Source organism: Phasianus colchicus, chromosome 2 (genome assembly GCF_987193195.1).
Source record: "Phasianus colchicus chromosome 2, bPhaCol1.hap1.1, whole genome shotgun sequence".
Classification (NCBI taxonomy): Eukaryota; Metazoa; Chordata; class Aves; order Galliformes; family Phasianidae; genus Phasianus; species Phasianus colchicus.
Window position 1 is genome coordinate 3706417 of NC_143437.1, and position 16494 is coordinate 3722910.

A 16494-nucleotide genomic window follows, 5' to 3' on the forward strand; every position below is an offset into this window, starting at 1 on the left:
GTTATACTAAGAAGGAAAGCAGAGTCCTCTCATCTGCCCGTGCCAGCCATGAGGATAACAGTCACCCCAAAAGCCCGCTCTTACAAACCACCCCCAACACCGTGCTTCAGGCATTGTTTTTAACGAAAGGCTGACTTCTTAATAACCACGAACGGTGGAGTTTAAAAACGTTTCCTCTTCTTTCTATTTACCCAGGCATTTCCTCCTTCCACGGGCACTCCGCATTGCAGAGCCGTTAAACAAAGCCTCATTCAGCCATTTATCTGAAACCACCAACGCTATCGGAACTTAACTTTCTAACCCCGATACGACGTACACGGTTTTTTTTCAAGCTGCTTATCTCGCCACTTCCCAAGGCCCCACGCCATTACCGGAGTGCACACCACGGGCCCCGCACGGACACAGGACACTGCAGGGAGCGAGCCCTGCCCGCGGGGCGACGGCTCCGCCGCCTCCCAGGCCTGCCCAGCTCACGGGCCGCCCGCGCCCATGAGGAGCGGGGAAGCAGCACCGCGGCGGCTGCGGAGCCGTCCTCAAGCGCGGAGCCCCTTCCGAAGGCCCGGCACTCACCTGAGCCGCGGGGCGGGGCAGCGCTTGGGGCTCGGGCCCGGCCCGGCCGCGCCGCTCCTCACGGCCCGGGCTGCGGGCGGCGGCCGGAAGCGCTGCCGAGCTGGCTCCGCCCCTCAGCGGCGTCGCAGCGGAAATGACGTCACAACACGCGACGGCGTCGCTAGGCAACCGCGCGCCTGCGCCGGCGTACAGCCATTAACGCGCCCGTCCTTTATTTATCTGTTCACATCACTGCTGACAGAGCGCATCTTTATTAACAAACCCGCAGTGACAGCACGGCACCTGCGCGAACGTACATCCGCATACACTTTCCTAAAGAGATACCGTGTGATGCGGTCACAACTTGGTAAAAAATAAAATAATAAATGAATGAATGAAGCTGTACGCAGAGCTAAAACCTACCCGGCCCAAATCCCTGCAGCACGCCTCGTGAAGCCTTCCTGCCCGCACGGCTTCCTGGTGACACGGGCGTTACAGGCACAGCACGGAGCGGTCGGTGCCTTCTGTGCTGCTAACGCTAGGTGGCACATGCTGTACTTGTTTAAGAACGACGCTGTCTGGTTTATAAAGTTTACCTCGGTCAAATGACCAAATTTCTGGTACCGAGTCTTCGCCCATACAGGCTCCCGAAAATGTCTCTATTTTGGACCAGTTGTGGTTTTTTTTGGTCGTAAGGTCTATTAAGAAGCTTCTCCAGTGAGCGTTTCGGTCATGAATCTAGAGAAAAAAGAGGGAGGACAACGACACGTGAGATCTTCCAGCAGCCACTGCCAAACATTGAATTCAGTGCGACATCGCACAGTGGTGAGGTTTGCTCACTGTGCTAAACGTGCACCAGCAAAAGCTGGATTTGAAGCACGAGAACAGAGCTGTTTTTGCCAACTCTGCACTGATTTTCTGCCAGAGAACGCTTCCAAAGGAAACTAGATGTTTAGCACGTAGGCAAACATTACACTTATAATCTTGCAATTGGAAAAATAACACCTTATGTTCTCCCTTAGCAGTCACTCTGAGGGTACAGAGGTCTCTGAACACAGCCAATTTTGGCAGTCAATTTTTTCAGTGCATCACAACTCCAGAAATGTGTAAAACCATATTCATGGAGACGTTATAAACCATCATGCTAGAGGCTTAAAACACTGTGAGGTGTAGTAGTACAACATAGAATACTTCCCCCTTTAAAAACTTAGTTATTTAAATAATTAAGATATTTAATATAAGTATATTAAATAACACTGTCCCTCCCCACCCCTCTTAAGATCACATTTTCCTTTTGAAGACAGTACAGCTATTTGGAAGATGACTGATTTGGCAGCCAGCAGTGGGAGCTGCTGTGCTGGTAGACAGGAGAAAATTCTGACGCTGCAGTAATACATTTTTAAAAGCCATGTACATGCTATGTCCATCTCCTAACCCTAACCTTCATTCTTCCACAGTTTTTAAAAATAAAGACCAGAATTCAAGCAACAGTGTGAACCTCCAGTAAGCCATCAAACTTCTCTCAGTAGCTAAGAGTCACCACCACAGCCTGACTCCCACAAGGGTTTGAGGAGTCTGGAATTACTGGAATTACTCACATTGGACAGAACCTCAAAGCCCATCTAGTTCCAATGCCCCTGACATGGGCTGGTTGCCCTCCACTAGATCAGGTTGCCCGTGGCCTCATCAAACGTGGCTAGGACGGAGCATCCACAGTTTCTCTGGGCAGCCTGTGCCACCAGGGCCTCACCACCCCAAGTAAAAAAAATTCCTCCTAATATCTAAATCTCCCCTCTTTTAGTTTAAAACCATTCCCTCTTGTGTCTCATCTGCCCTCATAAAAAAAGTCAGTCTTCCTCCTGTGTGTAAGCTACAAGAGGTTGGCGTACCGACACGTGTCTCCGCAGGGTGGACATGTCTGTGAAAGTTCTCTCACATGCTCTGCACTTGTAGGGCTTCTCCCCAGTGTGAATACGTTGATGGCGCCGGAGAGCGCCCTGCTGGGTGAATGTTTTTCCACACTGTTCACAGAAATACGGACGGGTCTCTAAATGGCAAAGAACAGCAATCAGTGGCTTTGAAGGCAGTTTCTTTTGGCTCCAATTTCAGCAGACAAAAAGCGTAGGGAAATTTGAAAAGGCGAACGTCGGGATAAAGCTGTGTATCTAGGAGGAATGTGCTTGGGGCCCTGGCTTCTAAGGTTAGGTGATAAATGTTCTCAAGTCTTCCCTGGCTGTGATGGAAAGCCCAAGAACAGCACCCTGATCTTGCAAGGGGAATAGCAGCACTAATAACAGTCACTCCGACGTCCTCCAGCAGCACACAATACACCTCACTCTTCTGGACAAGTGTCACTTGATATAAGGTGGTACCTTGCCCCATTTAACAAGTCAGGATCAGTAGCAGCCCTGCGTCTCCTCACCACCTAACTCAAGGAGCTTATAAAAGTGGTTTTGGAATAACATGTCACCATCCAAACTGTAAAATATTTCAGATCTCAACTTCCAGTGCAGTTTATTTTCTCAGCCCCAATTTGTTTGTTTCATTACCTGCGTGGACATTACTGTGCTGAGCTAGTGAGGCTCTCAATCCAAACGTCTTCCCACAAACCTCGCACTTGTACGGCTTAGCACCCATGTGGCATCGTTTATGGCACTTTAAATATTCATTGGTGGCAAAATGTTTTCCACACACATCACACTTAAAGAGACGCTCACCTGAGTAAGAAGGAAAAGGCACTCTGAATTCTTGCAGAAGCTTTCATCTACCCACAACTCCTTTCTGGCTCTGAGTTGGGAAAAATTCCCTTCTCCGTGTTTATCTTCATAGAATCACAAAATGGCTTGGGTTGGAAGGGACCTCAAAGATCACCAACTTCCAAATCCTCTGCCACAGGCAGAGTTGCCAACCATTACATCAAGTACTAGGTTAGACTGCCCAGGGCACCATCTTCCTGATGCCTTTCACTCGTTCAAATGTTTTTTTTTTTTCCCCTGGAACTACCATGCTTCATAATTTTTATCTTTGGTTATCTGATTTCCATCTGTCTTCATCCCTCTGTACATTCTGTGTACGTGTGACCTTACTTGCTCACTTAACTCTCCATCATAATTCCATTCCACAAGACTCCAGTCCCACCCCCACACATCCAGTTTTGTCCTGCAAAGTTACTTTTCAAGTATCTCTCTATCCCTGGTAATTCCCTCCTGGAACCCTTTTGTGAGTTAGAAAACCAAGTGTTCACTTCTAAATTCCCACTAATCCTTATCAGGCAGCAATGGGAGGTGACGGAAGGAACAGAAGTATTTAATGCTTACCTGTGTGTGTCCTTTTGTGGCCAGTGAGTTTCCCTTTATCAGCAAAGCAAGCACCACAGTCCTCACAAACATACGGTTTTTCCCCTGTATGGGATCTAAATGAAGCAAAACACAAAAGGCTATTAATAACATAGCTCTTGTACTTTAAAAAGTATATATCTCTATTTTGAAGTATTTTCTATACATTATATTAAACACACTTCTCTGTTTTCTGATGATTATAACTGGAAAAAAGTATATTCTGTTCAGTCAGGAAACAGAGCATTTACCCCTCTTTGTGCTACATTGAAGTGTTCCCATTTAAGGGTTTACTTTTTTCTCACTCTAAGGCCCTAGAAAATCTCCCCCCCACTTTTTTTTTTTTTTTTTTACAGGTTATGTTTACAATGTAGCACTGGAAGGGAGAAAGCAGGAAAGATGACGACTGCCTCCAGCACAATGCCAGCAGCAGATCTTGAGACACTGTAGGCCACATTTTCAGCTTCCATAACCCCTCAGCCCTACATCCTCTGGCCTGCAAAAGTCAAAAGGTGCTAAAGAAAGTCAGGCAAGCAGTGTTTCCAAACACGTGCCAGACACCTGACTTTAAACTAGCTCAAATCAAAGAAGTCTGAGGCAGGAATCCTGATGTTTGATCTTAACATTTGATCCTTCCTTATTCCAACCCAAACAGCATGATTTGAAAAATCACACCTAATTCTGAGTTGTCAGGAAAAATGCTGCACATATGAGACAGCCAGTTACCCAACACAAATCCCACAAGTCACTGTGACAAAACAGTGCTGGCTCTGCTGGCTCAGCTGACACAGATATTCAGACATTTCAGACATTTTACTGCTCCAGAATCAGCATACCTCACAATTTTTAAAATCATTGTAAGAACACTCAGGAGACAAAAAAGACCTACTGACCCCATCATCTGGGTCTACAGCCTAGAAGAATGGAATTTCTCTCTCCTAGTTTAGCCCTCTAGAACTACAAACTATCTGCTAGGCTCACTGTTAAGAAAGATGGGACATTCCATGGTGTGATTCACTGTCTCTTGGGGAGGAAGCATTTAACACGGATACCACTAGAGAGCCATTCATCCATCTAGCTCTGCTGACTACAGAGGGAGCCCAAATGAGGAGTCCAGCTTTCGTATTGTGTAGAAGAAATGGAATCCCACGCTAAATGATTTGCTCAGAGTCACACAGGAAGGTCTTTTCATCTTGATCTCTGGAGTCCTTTGCTCATTTTTCAGCCTATTTCTCATCAGTGAGGGCCATCATCTTATTCTGAAGTCTGTTTCAAATGACTAGCTTTTGCTTGTAAGTTTGGACAGAGCACCTGTTTCAAAATCCCAACCAAAATTTATGCAATGACCAGCTGCAGACACAGTCTTTACACAAAAGAATTCATCACAGATATCACGTATCACATCATATCCCAGCACTCCTGTCATAAAGACACCAAGGGAGAATGACTCAGAACTGGGAGATGAGAGGAAAAAAAAGTGCTGAAATACATGGGGCATGCGGGAAACGATAATGGGAGAAGCAATATCATAGGCTGACCTGGTATGGATTTTAAGCTGTGATGGCTGAGCAAATTTTGAATGACAAATGCCACATTCATAAGGTTTTTCTCCTGTATGTGTCCGCATGTGAAACACTAGTGCTGTTCGGGAGCTGAGGATCTTCCCACACACAGAGCAGAGAGGGCGTTTGACTCTGCCTTCATGCTTCCGCACATAATGTGTCCTCACATCTCTCTTTCTTTTAAAAGTAGCATTGCAAAGGCTGCAGGCAAACTGCCTTTCATCAGTATGGACGCATGCTCGATGCTCCTTCCAGCTGTTGTAACTAGCAAACGACTTGCTGCAGATGTCACACTGATAGACTTTACCAGGCAAGCACTGATGGATATCTCTGCAGTGATCCACATACTTTTTCCGGGAAACAAACTGCTCGTTGCACTTATTGCATCTTATTACATAGGTGGATTTCTTATTCACTCCACTTTTATTTACCTTCTTTATTTTAAATTCTTCAGCTGATTCATGTTCTTCAGCACCTTTTTCATTGGAGCATTCATCATCCTCATCATCTTCCTCTGTAAAGGCTTCATCATTATCTCTAGTATCTTCAACATCTGAATACTCCGCTTCATAACCTCCCTCTTCCTCTCCCTTCACACTCTTCCCACCTTCAGCTTCATTCCCTTCTTCAGCCAGTGTTTCCATTCCTCTTTGAGATTCTGTACATTTCTGCTTCTGTTCTTCTTGCAGTTCACTACAGTCTGCTTGTGTAACAGCTGGCCTTGCAGGCTCTCCCTCACAACTTGCAGACTCTTTGTGCATTGCACCCTTTTCTAGTACAACCTCTGGCATCCCATCCCATATCTCCCTATCACTATCTTTGTCACAGCTTGCTGCATTTGGTCTGCAAGTAGGTGGAACTACCATCCAGTAGACTGGCATACGTTTCCTCTCTTGCCCAGATTCATGGATTTTTCTGTTAAAACAAAAAAACATGGGGAACAACTTTAATAGGTTCAATTGTTTCAATTCAGGCATGTTTATCTTAGGGGAGCTGTTTCCTTTTAGCTGTTCCTCACACCATTTAAAGAACATACAGCATAATTAGAAGTGCCAAACAGGGAAATTTTGCATGGAGCTAGACCAGGCAGTTAAAGAAAACTAAAATATCTGAGCCCATCAAGGACAGAGTCTCTGAGGTATACATATTTGTTACCTGGCTATAACCAAAAGATGGACTGTATATTTTCCTCCAAGACAACAGTGGACAGTGTAAGAAATGAAGGACTTAAACCAAGGGAAATACAGATTAAATATATGAAAAACAAAACAGAGCCCCTTGCAAAGTTGTCAATTGCAACTGTTAATTCTCCTTATCGCTAGTCAGGGTGTGGAAAATGAACTGCAAAGGTTTTAAAAGCATATCAGACACACATCTGCCAGAAATAACATCAGTACAGCAGAGAGAAACTTAGAACACATGAATGCACTGAATAGCTTTTACAGGCCCCTTATGGACTTGCCTTACAAACACAGAAACGTGAGAATTAACAGATGCATTTTCTTACTCAAATGCAGCTCAACGTCCTCCTGATGGACCTTTGATTATTAAAAATCAATAAATAACAAGGCCAGGTTCTAGCCTTCTGCCTTGGAGAAGAACAGGCCCTATGGTCAGTTTCCCTGAAATCAAGATTCAACACGAGTTAGCAGAAAGCATGCCCACAATGAAAGAGTCTACATATCCTAGCCTATGACTAAAATGCTAATATGTTTAAACACAACATTTTTTTCTCAGAGATTAATGCACACAATCTGTATTACCCTCAGTATTAAACATAATCCAAAATATAAAGCACAGTGCCAACTTGGATGTCCTCTGAAAAGCACAGAGCAGAAGTGCAGAAGAACAACATAGAACAACTTCCAATATTTTACATGTCTACAGTTACCTGGTGTAGCTACTGCCCTTTCCCTGCTTTCTCCATTTCACCACATTTTTAATTGATTTGATGGTATTTTTATATAATTTAGCACTCTAAATCTTCCTTTTGGAGTGAATTATTAGTATTAGCATTTATTGGGTATATTATTAAGAATCAAAAAAGCAGTGATGTATATTTCAAGAAAGAGAAAAGATATTTTCACATGCGTTTTAAACAGATGCCGATTCTTTTGGGATTCCAATTTTAATATCAAAATCTGAGGCTTCTGCACAAGACCTCTTTGATTCAACAGGAAATGCTTGCCTGAATTCCCAGTTTGGGAAACCTCAATCCAAACGTGATGAAGTAAACTGAAAAAAATCTGTACAGATTTCAACACCCATCAGATCAAGTCCAAGGAATTCTCCAAGTGAAGCTTTTAGGATTTCAGAAATGCTTCTACCCTGCTGCTCACAAACAAGTGAGAACTCATACAGACAAACCCAGAATGCTGTACCTTATATGAGTCTTGTAAGCAGACCTCTGAGCAAAGCTGGCAGGGCAGCGCTCACATTTATAAGGTTTCTCTCCTGTGTGTGTTCGGATGTGGACTGTCAGCCCACACTTGGAGCTGATGACCTTGTCGCAGTACGGGCATACCTGTGGATCCCTCTGCTTCTCATGCACCTTCTGGATATGATCATTTCTGTCCTTCTGATGCTTAAACCTCTTGTCACAAAACATGCAAGAGAAGCCCCGTTCAGCACTATGAACAGTGAGGCAATGCTGCTTCAGGTTCTGGTGGCTGGAGAAGAGCTGCTCGCACATGTTGCAGCTGTACTTGACAGACAGATTAATGCCATGCTTGAGCTCCATATGCAACTGGTACTGCTTGATAACGTGGAATGATTCATTGCATTTCTCACATGCAATCTCTGGCAAGACTTTTGCCACACGCCGCAGTGATCTCCTACGTTTGGTTTTACTGCTAAGATCAGAAATTAAACTGTTTCCACCTTCCCACTGCTCAGACAGTATATCCCTAACTACTACACAGGCTTCCTTTGACCCAGTCTGGCTCACAGGAGAATGAGTATTCCTCTGCTCCAGACTAATGACATCCATGCCAAGCCTGCCTCTGTTATCTGTTCTGTCACATTTGGGTAGCTTTGCTGTCCTAGATTTTTCTCGTGGAAAAGCAATGCCCTCTTGCTCCAGATTTGCTGGTTGGCCTTCAATGAGTTCATAACCAGCCAGCAACTTGTTATGCTTTTGCCTCTCCCAGAGTTTCCTCTGCATGGGTACTGCCACCACTTGGGAACAGCTACTCAGTTTGCAGTCCTCCTCTTGCTGTATGCAAGGCCACTGTGGCACACCACTTTCACACAGCTGACCTTTCAGATGGAGACTCAAATCTAAACCCTTCTTTCCCTCTGCTCTCACTTCCTCACAAATGTCAAGCAAGTCCTTGCACTCAAGCCTTTCTGCTATTTCTTTCATTCGTTGCAGTTTTCCTGCTTCAATCTCCACTTCTGCAGTATAGACGAATTCCAGAAAGGAGGTGAACTCTTCTGTGTAAATGTCTTGCAGAGTCACTGTGCAATTCTTGGTGTCCAGCATCTCATCATGTAGGAAAAGCCCCTTAAAATAGTTGCTGGAAGCTGCCAAGACAGCTTTGTGAACCAGAAACTCCTCTTGAATTCCTAGATGTTGCGTGTGCACTGTCACATCACAGAGATGACCGAATTGATACAGAGAATGTAGTGCCCTCAGGAGATTAGGAGCTGCAACCTTGGATTTCATTAGAATTTTCTTCTCCTCCATCCTGCCAGAAAAACAGACAGATGTTTGAATGCTTGTTCTTCCACGAATTACCTCTTCATTCACATACAATATTAGTCACTTACATAAAAAGCTCAGTGGAGTGCTGTGTCCCAATTCCCAATTTACAAGATGTACTAAAGGCTTCAAGGTTACTTCTGTCAATGCAACTGTCATCAGCAAACATAGATTACAGTTTATTGCGGTCACAGATTTAGATTTACTCTCTAGGATAATCCTTCAGAGCCAATATTCTGGAGTACAGATGGTAACAGTAACAAAATGTGAGTAACATAATAACATGACACTTCATATAAGCACCTTTCAACATCAGAGGTCACAGCAATTCACAGTAAAATTAAGCAACCTTCCCCATGTCTGTTGTATCAATGGGAGAACCAAAGTATAGCAGGTCACTTCCAGTTGTTTCCAGGCTGTGTTAAAGCAAAGACTGTGTTTTGGCAATCCCACACCAGGCTCTACTCACTGTGACAGGCAGCCCCTCATCCAAAGCAGGGCAGAAATCTCTGGACCTCAATTTTGTTTCTGTTTCGCTCCCCTTCACATAAGCAATCAGGCCTGGTGGTTAGAAATGAGAATTAGTAAGCTTATATTGTATTCAGGCACTTAAAGAAATGCAGAAAATGTACAGGGACAAATTATGAATCTGGAAATACATACTTTTCTTATTCCTCTGAGGAGGCAGTAGTATTTTATTTGGAAAATATTTCCAAACAGCTTGCTCCTTCTCTGTCATCAAACAGCAAGGTCAGAAGTTTTCTGACATCTTGATGATTTCACAAAGAACAATTTGCACTTTCCCATCAGCTCTAGGGACAGATGCTACGCATCATTACAGTAAACCACATGCCTGAGAGCACTGTGGCTTTCCTATCTCAACCCATATACGACACCTATAACTCTGGAACAAGAAGTCTCATTTACCCTCGCCCATAAAGCACAGCAACATCGCTGGCACCCGTACTGAAACCTTTAGATGCTCCTATAATGTGATCTGATACAATCCGATATTCTAAGCTTATACTCCTGATACAACATAGTTTCTAAATGCCTGTTATTTAGCACATTTGCAACAGATCTGTCACCAAGGGAGGAACGTTAGGCCAAAATAAACAGACAAAGTAGCTTGCTATTGCTGAAAGACTCTGCTTAGGGTTGCTGTGCTTGCTTTCTCTCCTCATCTGAATTATGTTTGACTTTACATTAAATACATCCCTGGCAGATATAAGCTGTCTGATTAAGAAGACAAATGTGTCTTCAACATACAGCACTAGGAAGCTGAATACAATACAAAGCCTAGAGAGAACAGCTTTGAATAGCAAGCTTAAGAGATAGCTTTGAGAATACTCTTCCTATTACAAGCTACTGCAGCAAGCACCGCAGAGGATAATCATCTTCTAATCTGTAAGGTGTGATTCGTAACTTGTGACATCCCAAACAACATTTTAAAAACTGCATTTACAGGTTTCAGGTGCCATTAAGAGTCACGGGAACATGTATTGTAACGTTCTTAGGAAACAAGGGAGATTTCTACTAGACACTAAACGTCTGGAAGTGTGAATTATGCAAAACCTCAATATCTGTCTCAGTGAGGAGTTTGATCCTGAGTCTTCTTTCCTATGAGCTCTTGTTGAGAAATCCCACCAAATAAGTGGGATCTCAGCCTTCCTGCTCAGCTGTGCAGAACTTCCCACTTCCCCTGTCTGCCAGTTCAAAGATGTTTACTCAAAGAAAACAAACAAACATTATTAAAAGACAAATACTTTGGAGAAGTAGCCAAAAGACTGAGTAAAGACAAAACAGGTGCTGAGAGAGACCACTGAAACTGAAAATTGCGGAGGGGTGTGCAAAATAGCATCAACTAAATTGTATCAGAAAAGGACTACTTATATCCAGATTCCTCCAAACATCTAATTAAACTTTCTCTGCCTTACAAATTCTGAACAGCAAGGACAGTCTTAGTGAATGCATTCAGCAGTTTTGCACTTTGTGTTGACCGTGATTTTTGCAACCTGCTGAAATACTACTACTGCTACTAAATATTTACCCTGCAAAAGGAACAGGAGTGCTTGCAAGCTGCAGAAATGCAGATCCAGAGGCTAATGCCTATACTTAGTCCACAAACTCACAAAAGCTACCACCTAATCTGTTCCCAGACTTGCCCTTCTCAGTGTTTTCCAGCACAGCATCATTCCTCGTGTCCAAGCAGAGCTGACAGTACTGAGAAGCTCAGTGATCAGTAAAGCTTAAGGAAATCAATGAGCAGAGCATGTGCTAATTTTCTCCTCCTCCTTTTTAAGATCCCCATCTGAGATAAATTCTCAGTACACGCTCACATGTGAACTCAGCTAACACTTATATCTGATAGAGAGCCAAACAGAGAGGTTTGTTCCAACATGATCTCGTCAGTTCATCTGGTTCTAGATTAAATCAGCCTGGGAACTGTTTACTGAAATGTCTTTCTAATGAAAAAATACCACAAATAAATCAATTCTCACCTTTTTGCTTCTTCAAAGGAAAATGAGACTGCTTTTTGTTACTACTTGGACAGGAAACTTAACTTGAGTTTTCTCAAGTAGTGCTGAATAATTTATTTTCTCACATTTTACTTTCACGAGGTGGAGATTAGAATGCGACATTGCAATTGTATTGAAACAGTGTCTAAGTTGCTTTCTTACTATTTTTCCTTTTCCTGAAAACTTGTCAGTAGAGAGTTTTTAAATATGTTGCTTTCCTTTGTGGAGTAAGGGAACAGCTTCTCATCCCTGCTGGATTAAGAAAACTGTTTCTCCTCTACTCTTTATTTGTCATTAAAGCTTACTGACGAGAGAAAATTTATGAGGAATTCCCACCCAAAGCAATAAGAACAAGGGTGACAGATTAAATAAGAATCACTTATTTAATCAAAGAGAAGGATGCATTCTATGCACTATGAGTTAATGTTGGAAAGAAATAACAGCCAGCAATCAAATAGAAAAAATAATGGTAACATAATTATAATTATAAGGCTTAATCTGGTCCCTCCACATATGAACACGAGACACCTCGGTGTTCATACTCCTAACTTTGGCTCCCAGGCACATCATTAAAGCAAGCTTCCCCAATCCCTTTTGCTTTAGCTAGCCCAAATCTCGGAACAATTGGCACTTCTCTTTCCTGCAGAACTTATATATGCCTTATATACGTAATCTTAACCCTGCAGAGTGGCAGAACACAAAACTGCTCATGGCTCACAAAACCAGTAGCAAAAATAAGGAGGCAAAAGAAGCTAACAGCCCTAATGAATATCATTCTGCTTTACATTGGAGCTATTTCTGAGATCAGGCAGCAAGTTGCTAGCTTCAGACACTGATTTCGGGGAACTCAAAGAATTTGGATGGATGCAAGACTTCCAGAAAATTAGACAAAAGGAAACCACTGCAAAAGCCAAAGCATATTTCTATTCAATCACAGTATCTAATAATGCCACTGGAATAAGTCCAGCTGTTTTCAAAACCAAAGCCTAGTAGTGGCTTCTAATCCACAAGAAGAGATTAATATTTTGTTCTGTGCTCCTCTTCTTTTTAATGCTACAATGATGTATTCAACAGTATCTCTCTAGTTAAATGAAAACAGGAAAACTGCATTGGTAAGAGCAACAGTAAATATTTCTAAAACAGAATTGTTTCTTGGCTTTCACTGTTTACCTCTATTTGGAGATTTTTATGGGCCAGGGCCTTAACTGCTGTGATACTGTACAGCTCCTCTGAAGTGAAGACAGTAACAGTATCCCCATCTGTCTGGGAAAAAAAAAAAAAACAAGAAAGGTCTAAAGCCACAATTTTTGATAAGCACACCACTCTATTCATTTCATGCTCTGTTTTTTGCAAAATACACATAGTCTTTGGTTGCTTGAGTCTCCCCAAGTCTTTTAAATGGAATTCTAGATTTCTAATTAGAGAAGTGAAGAGGAACTTATTCCCTAACTTATCTTCCCAGGGAGGGATCCTTTACGATCTTGACAGCTGCTTGCATATAGGAACCCCTTTACCTACTGACAGAAGAAAATGAGACCTCCTTTGACCAGCTGCTCTCTGCAGAAGCTGCCTGAATACCTCTGTGAAGTGCTGGTACAGCATGAGAGCACGGTTTTACTTCTGGATGCCTTGGCTAAAACTTTCCCAAGTAAGATGAAGGCGGGTAGGCTTTTGTCTTTTTTTATTTTTTTTCCCCCTGTCAAGTCAGATAGCATTTTGAGAGCGACTGTGATGATAAAACGTGAATGACAGGAAGATAATTAACTACCATCAGTGAAAAAGAAGACGAAGAGGGCATAAATAAGTGCTGGAATTACTCACCTGCATTAATCACCTGAAAAAATCAAGTTTATTCACACAAATTCCCACACCGGCTGTCAGAGCAGCGAGAAACACCCACAGCCGCACCTGTCACAGCCAGAAATGAATTCCAATCGCTCTTTCTGTGAGAAAATCGAGGCCAACCGCCCAGGCCGTGGGGCTGGGACACCTCGGGACACCCCAAGCTTCGCCTCAGCGCCCAGGCCTCGCCTCCACCACGCTCCCTCACGAGGCGTCGAGCGCGGCCCAGCCAGCTCTCGGCCCTCCCTCGCGGCTGCGCGCCCAGCTGCCCTCACCGACCCCTCGGTCCCGGCCGGGCTCGCCGCCGCCCTCACCCTACCGTACCCCACGCGTGGGTCGCGGCTGCCGCGCTCCTCTCGCACCGCCTCTGGGTGAAACCACCTTTCCCCCGCCGCTTCACCGCAGTGGTCCTGCCCCGCGTGCCCGAAAGCAACATGGCCGCCCTCGGCTTCGTCCCCGTAGCCGCTCAGCCTTTCCGCCATCTTGAGTGAGGGAAGCGGCATGTCAGGAGTGGGCGGCCATCTTGGGCGCGCGGGGGTTTGCCCGCTGCTGCTCGCTTTCGAGGCCCGTTTTCGGCCTCTGTTCTTACAGTGAGCGAAAGGGCTGCTGGGCAGGGAGAGGAAAGCTTCGAAAAATAAGAGAAACAAAACCAAGCCGGGCTTTCTGAGTGAAGAACCCGCGCTGCAGGCTCACCTGCCCGCTGAGGCGGCCCTCCTGCATGCCCACAGCCCCCAGGGCAGCCCTGTCCTGTGCCACAGAGCTGCTCGGCTGCGGCAGTGCAGCCTTGATGTTACCCAGAAAGGGGTTTTGTTGGTGTGGAGCCAGGCTGCTTCACGAGAGGCATATAGATGGTTTCTCTTGCTAGGGGGAGACGACAGGGAGGTGAGGAAATACACAGCTGTAAGATGTTTTCTGACCCTCAAAAAGAAAATCTCAGATCTCAGAGCAGTGCGTTTGTGCGAGTTGTGTGAAAACACTTTTTTTTTTTTTTTTTTTCCCATGAGAAAGCGAGCTGGATTTGCTGATATCTTCCAGAAGATCGGATTGCAGGGCCTCAGTTCTGCAAACAGATCCAAGCTGGAAGCCGGGACTTTGTTTGCCTGTGTCTGGGGCTTTTACTGTCTCTCTGCATTGCCAGGCTGGATGACAATAAAATTAACAGCTTCTGTGGGGACTTTGTTTTTTTAACGATTCATATATGTCTTCTCTAGGAAGAGCTGGTTGAAAAAATGCATAAACGTAAGAAGCTTTTGCTCAACTACTTTCAAAACACGGAAAAAAACATCCAATCGACTTTAAACCAATCTGTTTTCTCATCTGCAAAATGAAGTATTTCACGGTTCTTGCTCAAAATACATCCCAAAGACTTGCATCTGCCATTGAAATCTATTAGTGCCAGAGCCATCAAACAGAGAAACAACCTGAAACGAAAAACCAGTGTCTAAGAGAATGGTCTTTGTGGTTGATTTTGAAATGGCCCATGGGCTTGCAAAGGGCACTGAGTTGCCTGATGCTGTCTGGGCACCAGCAAGGCTGGAGGACCCATCCATGCATCTCACTGAGTTATAGAGAACACAGTCTTAGACAGGCTGCAGAAGATGTCAAGTTAATGTGTCTTTGTCAAGTAGTTCTGTGCCTTAAGAGTTTCTGTTTTTACTCAGAAATCTCAAATAGGGTGTAGTTAAATTACTCGTGTTGCCAATGGCTCCTCACGTTGTTGTTTCCCAGCATCAATAAATGTCTTACCTCACAACGTAGCTTTCTCCAACAGCTAGATCCAGCCCTCCACATCTCCCAGTATGGATACTGATTGATTACTTCTAGTGATTAGATTTATAGTGACTGTATGTCTAATTCAAGGGCATAAGCTTTTGTGGGGTAAACCTGGTCTTCGGAGTAGTGTGGTCAGGGGCTTACATCTCCTGCAGCCATTGTTCCTGCAGGACAAGACTGCTTCTTGTCTGTAACCCGACAGCTGGAAAGGCACACCACAAGCTGTCCTTTATCATGTGAATTGATTTTAAACAGCTGATGGATGTGACAGGTTCACTCTGTGGGCTGCCAACCACTTAAAACACACAAGTCTTGTTTCCAATACAAATCACAGATAAATTCCTCGTGGAAACTATTATGTTAGCTCAAGTGGAAGTTTTAATCTTTAGCTTGCAAGAATGTTGGATGATGATTGTAATTCCTTGAAGTAAAACAAATTCTGCAATTTACGATCTCGCCATGAGGCCAGCATCACTGGGACTTATCATGCTGTTTAACCTTTCTTTTCTGTACTTCTATTACACAAGTTTGAACCTGGATCCTGTAATTAGCAGGCTACTAGCCAAATATTAGAAAACATTCACACAGTTATGTGGCAACAAGACTACTGTCGGAAAGAAAGAATAAAAATATTTAGAATAAAAATAACCGGTGGAAATTCAACTGACTTAGGCTTGTATAGGCCAAGAGGCAAATCTTGTCTAATGGATTTCCCACTGAGGAGTGTGTGCTTCCACTGTGAATTTGGTTTTCATCACTGATTATTTTGTTTGTATTCGGAAAATGTTTCTATTGTCAAGATACAGCTCTAGGAGCAGAAAGAATGAGCAGCAATATGAGTGATCCATGCTAAAATGTCAGGATAATATTCCTATATCTTAGCACAGGGGAATGGTGTTTGCTTTTACTTTATCTGAAACCTGGTCTGTTCAACAGTTCTCACCCAGAGGAGTTGGGAGGGAAGATGAAGTGCCAGACTCCTGTCCAATTTAGTCTTGCTTTCACAAGACTTGAGTGAATTACTGCAAAAAGTTGGCAGCGCTGTTGTACGGGGTCATGCTGCATGTCAATCCTTGTGGGTCCCCTTTGGAGGAATTCTCTGAACATTGCTTTTGCATGCTGAAGGCCTTCAGGGAGCAGGGTAGGCTGGATTTCCTGCTGCTGGTAGTGTATTTCTGAGGTCAGAGAAGAAGAACTTGGCTCTCCACGTG

General features: G+C 43.9%; 1 protein-coding gene across 6 annotated transcripts; it reads right to left on the reverse strand.

The window, feature by feature from the left end:
• Positions 1 to 1041: 1041 nt before the first annotated feature.
• Positions 1042 to 14502, reverse strand: LOC116231839 (uncharacterized). 6 transcript variants are annotated; one of them, XM_031597825.2, is made up of 9 exons: positions 13835 to 14500; positions 12839 to 12927; positions 9619 to 9710; positions 7828 to 9135; positions 5423 to 6361; positions 3867 to 3961; positions 3099 to 3266; positions 2439 to 2596; positions 1042 to 1287 (listed from the first exon to the last, which is right to left on the reverse strand). In XM_031597825.2, the coding sequence occupies exons 3-9, from the start codon at positions 9636 to 9638 to the stop codon at positions 1042 to 1044; spliced, it is 2934 nt and encodes a 977-aa protein (XP_031453685.2). In that variant the 5' UTR covers positions 9639 to 9710; positions 12839 to 12927; positions 13835 to 14500. The 6 variants fall into 6 exon arrangements, with proteins under 6 accessions (XP_031453685.2, XP_089990706.1, XP_089990707.1 ...); XM_090134580.1 differs by having other exon boundaries at positions 12839 to 12931; XM_090134581.1 differs by having other exon boundaries at positions 12839 to 12931; positions 13490 to 14500.
• Positions 14503 to 16494: the final 1992 nt, after the last annotated feature.

Coding starts and splice junctions, on each gene's coding strand:
- LOC116231839 (XM_090134583.1), bottom strand. CDS start 9,638: ATGAGGGGCTGCCTGTCACA. Junction 9,136..9,618: donor ATGAGGGGCTGCCTGTCACA/GTGAGTAGAGCC, acceptor TTTTTCTGGCAG/GATGGAGGAGAAGAAAATTC. Junction 3,267..3,866: donor CCACAAAAGGACACACACAG/GTAAGCATTAAA, acceptor CTTCTTACTCAG/GTGAGCGTCTCTTTAAGTGT.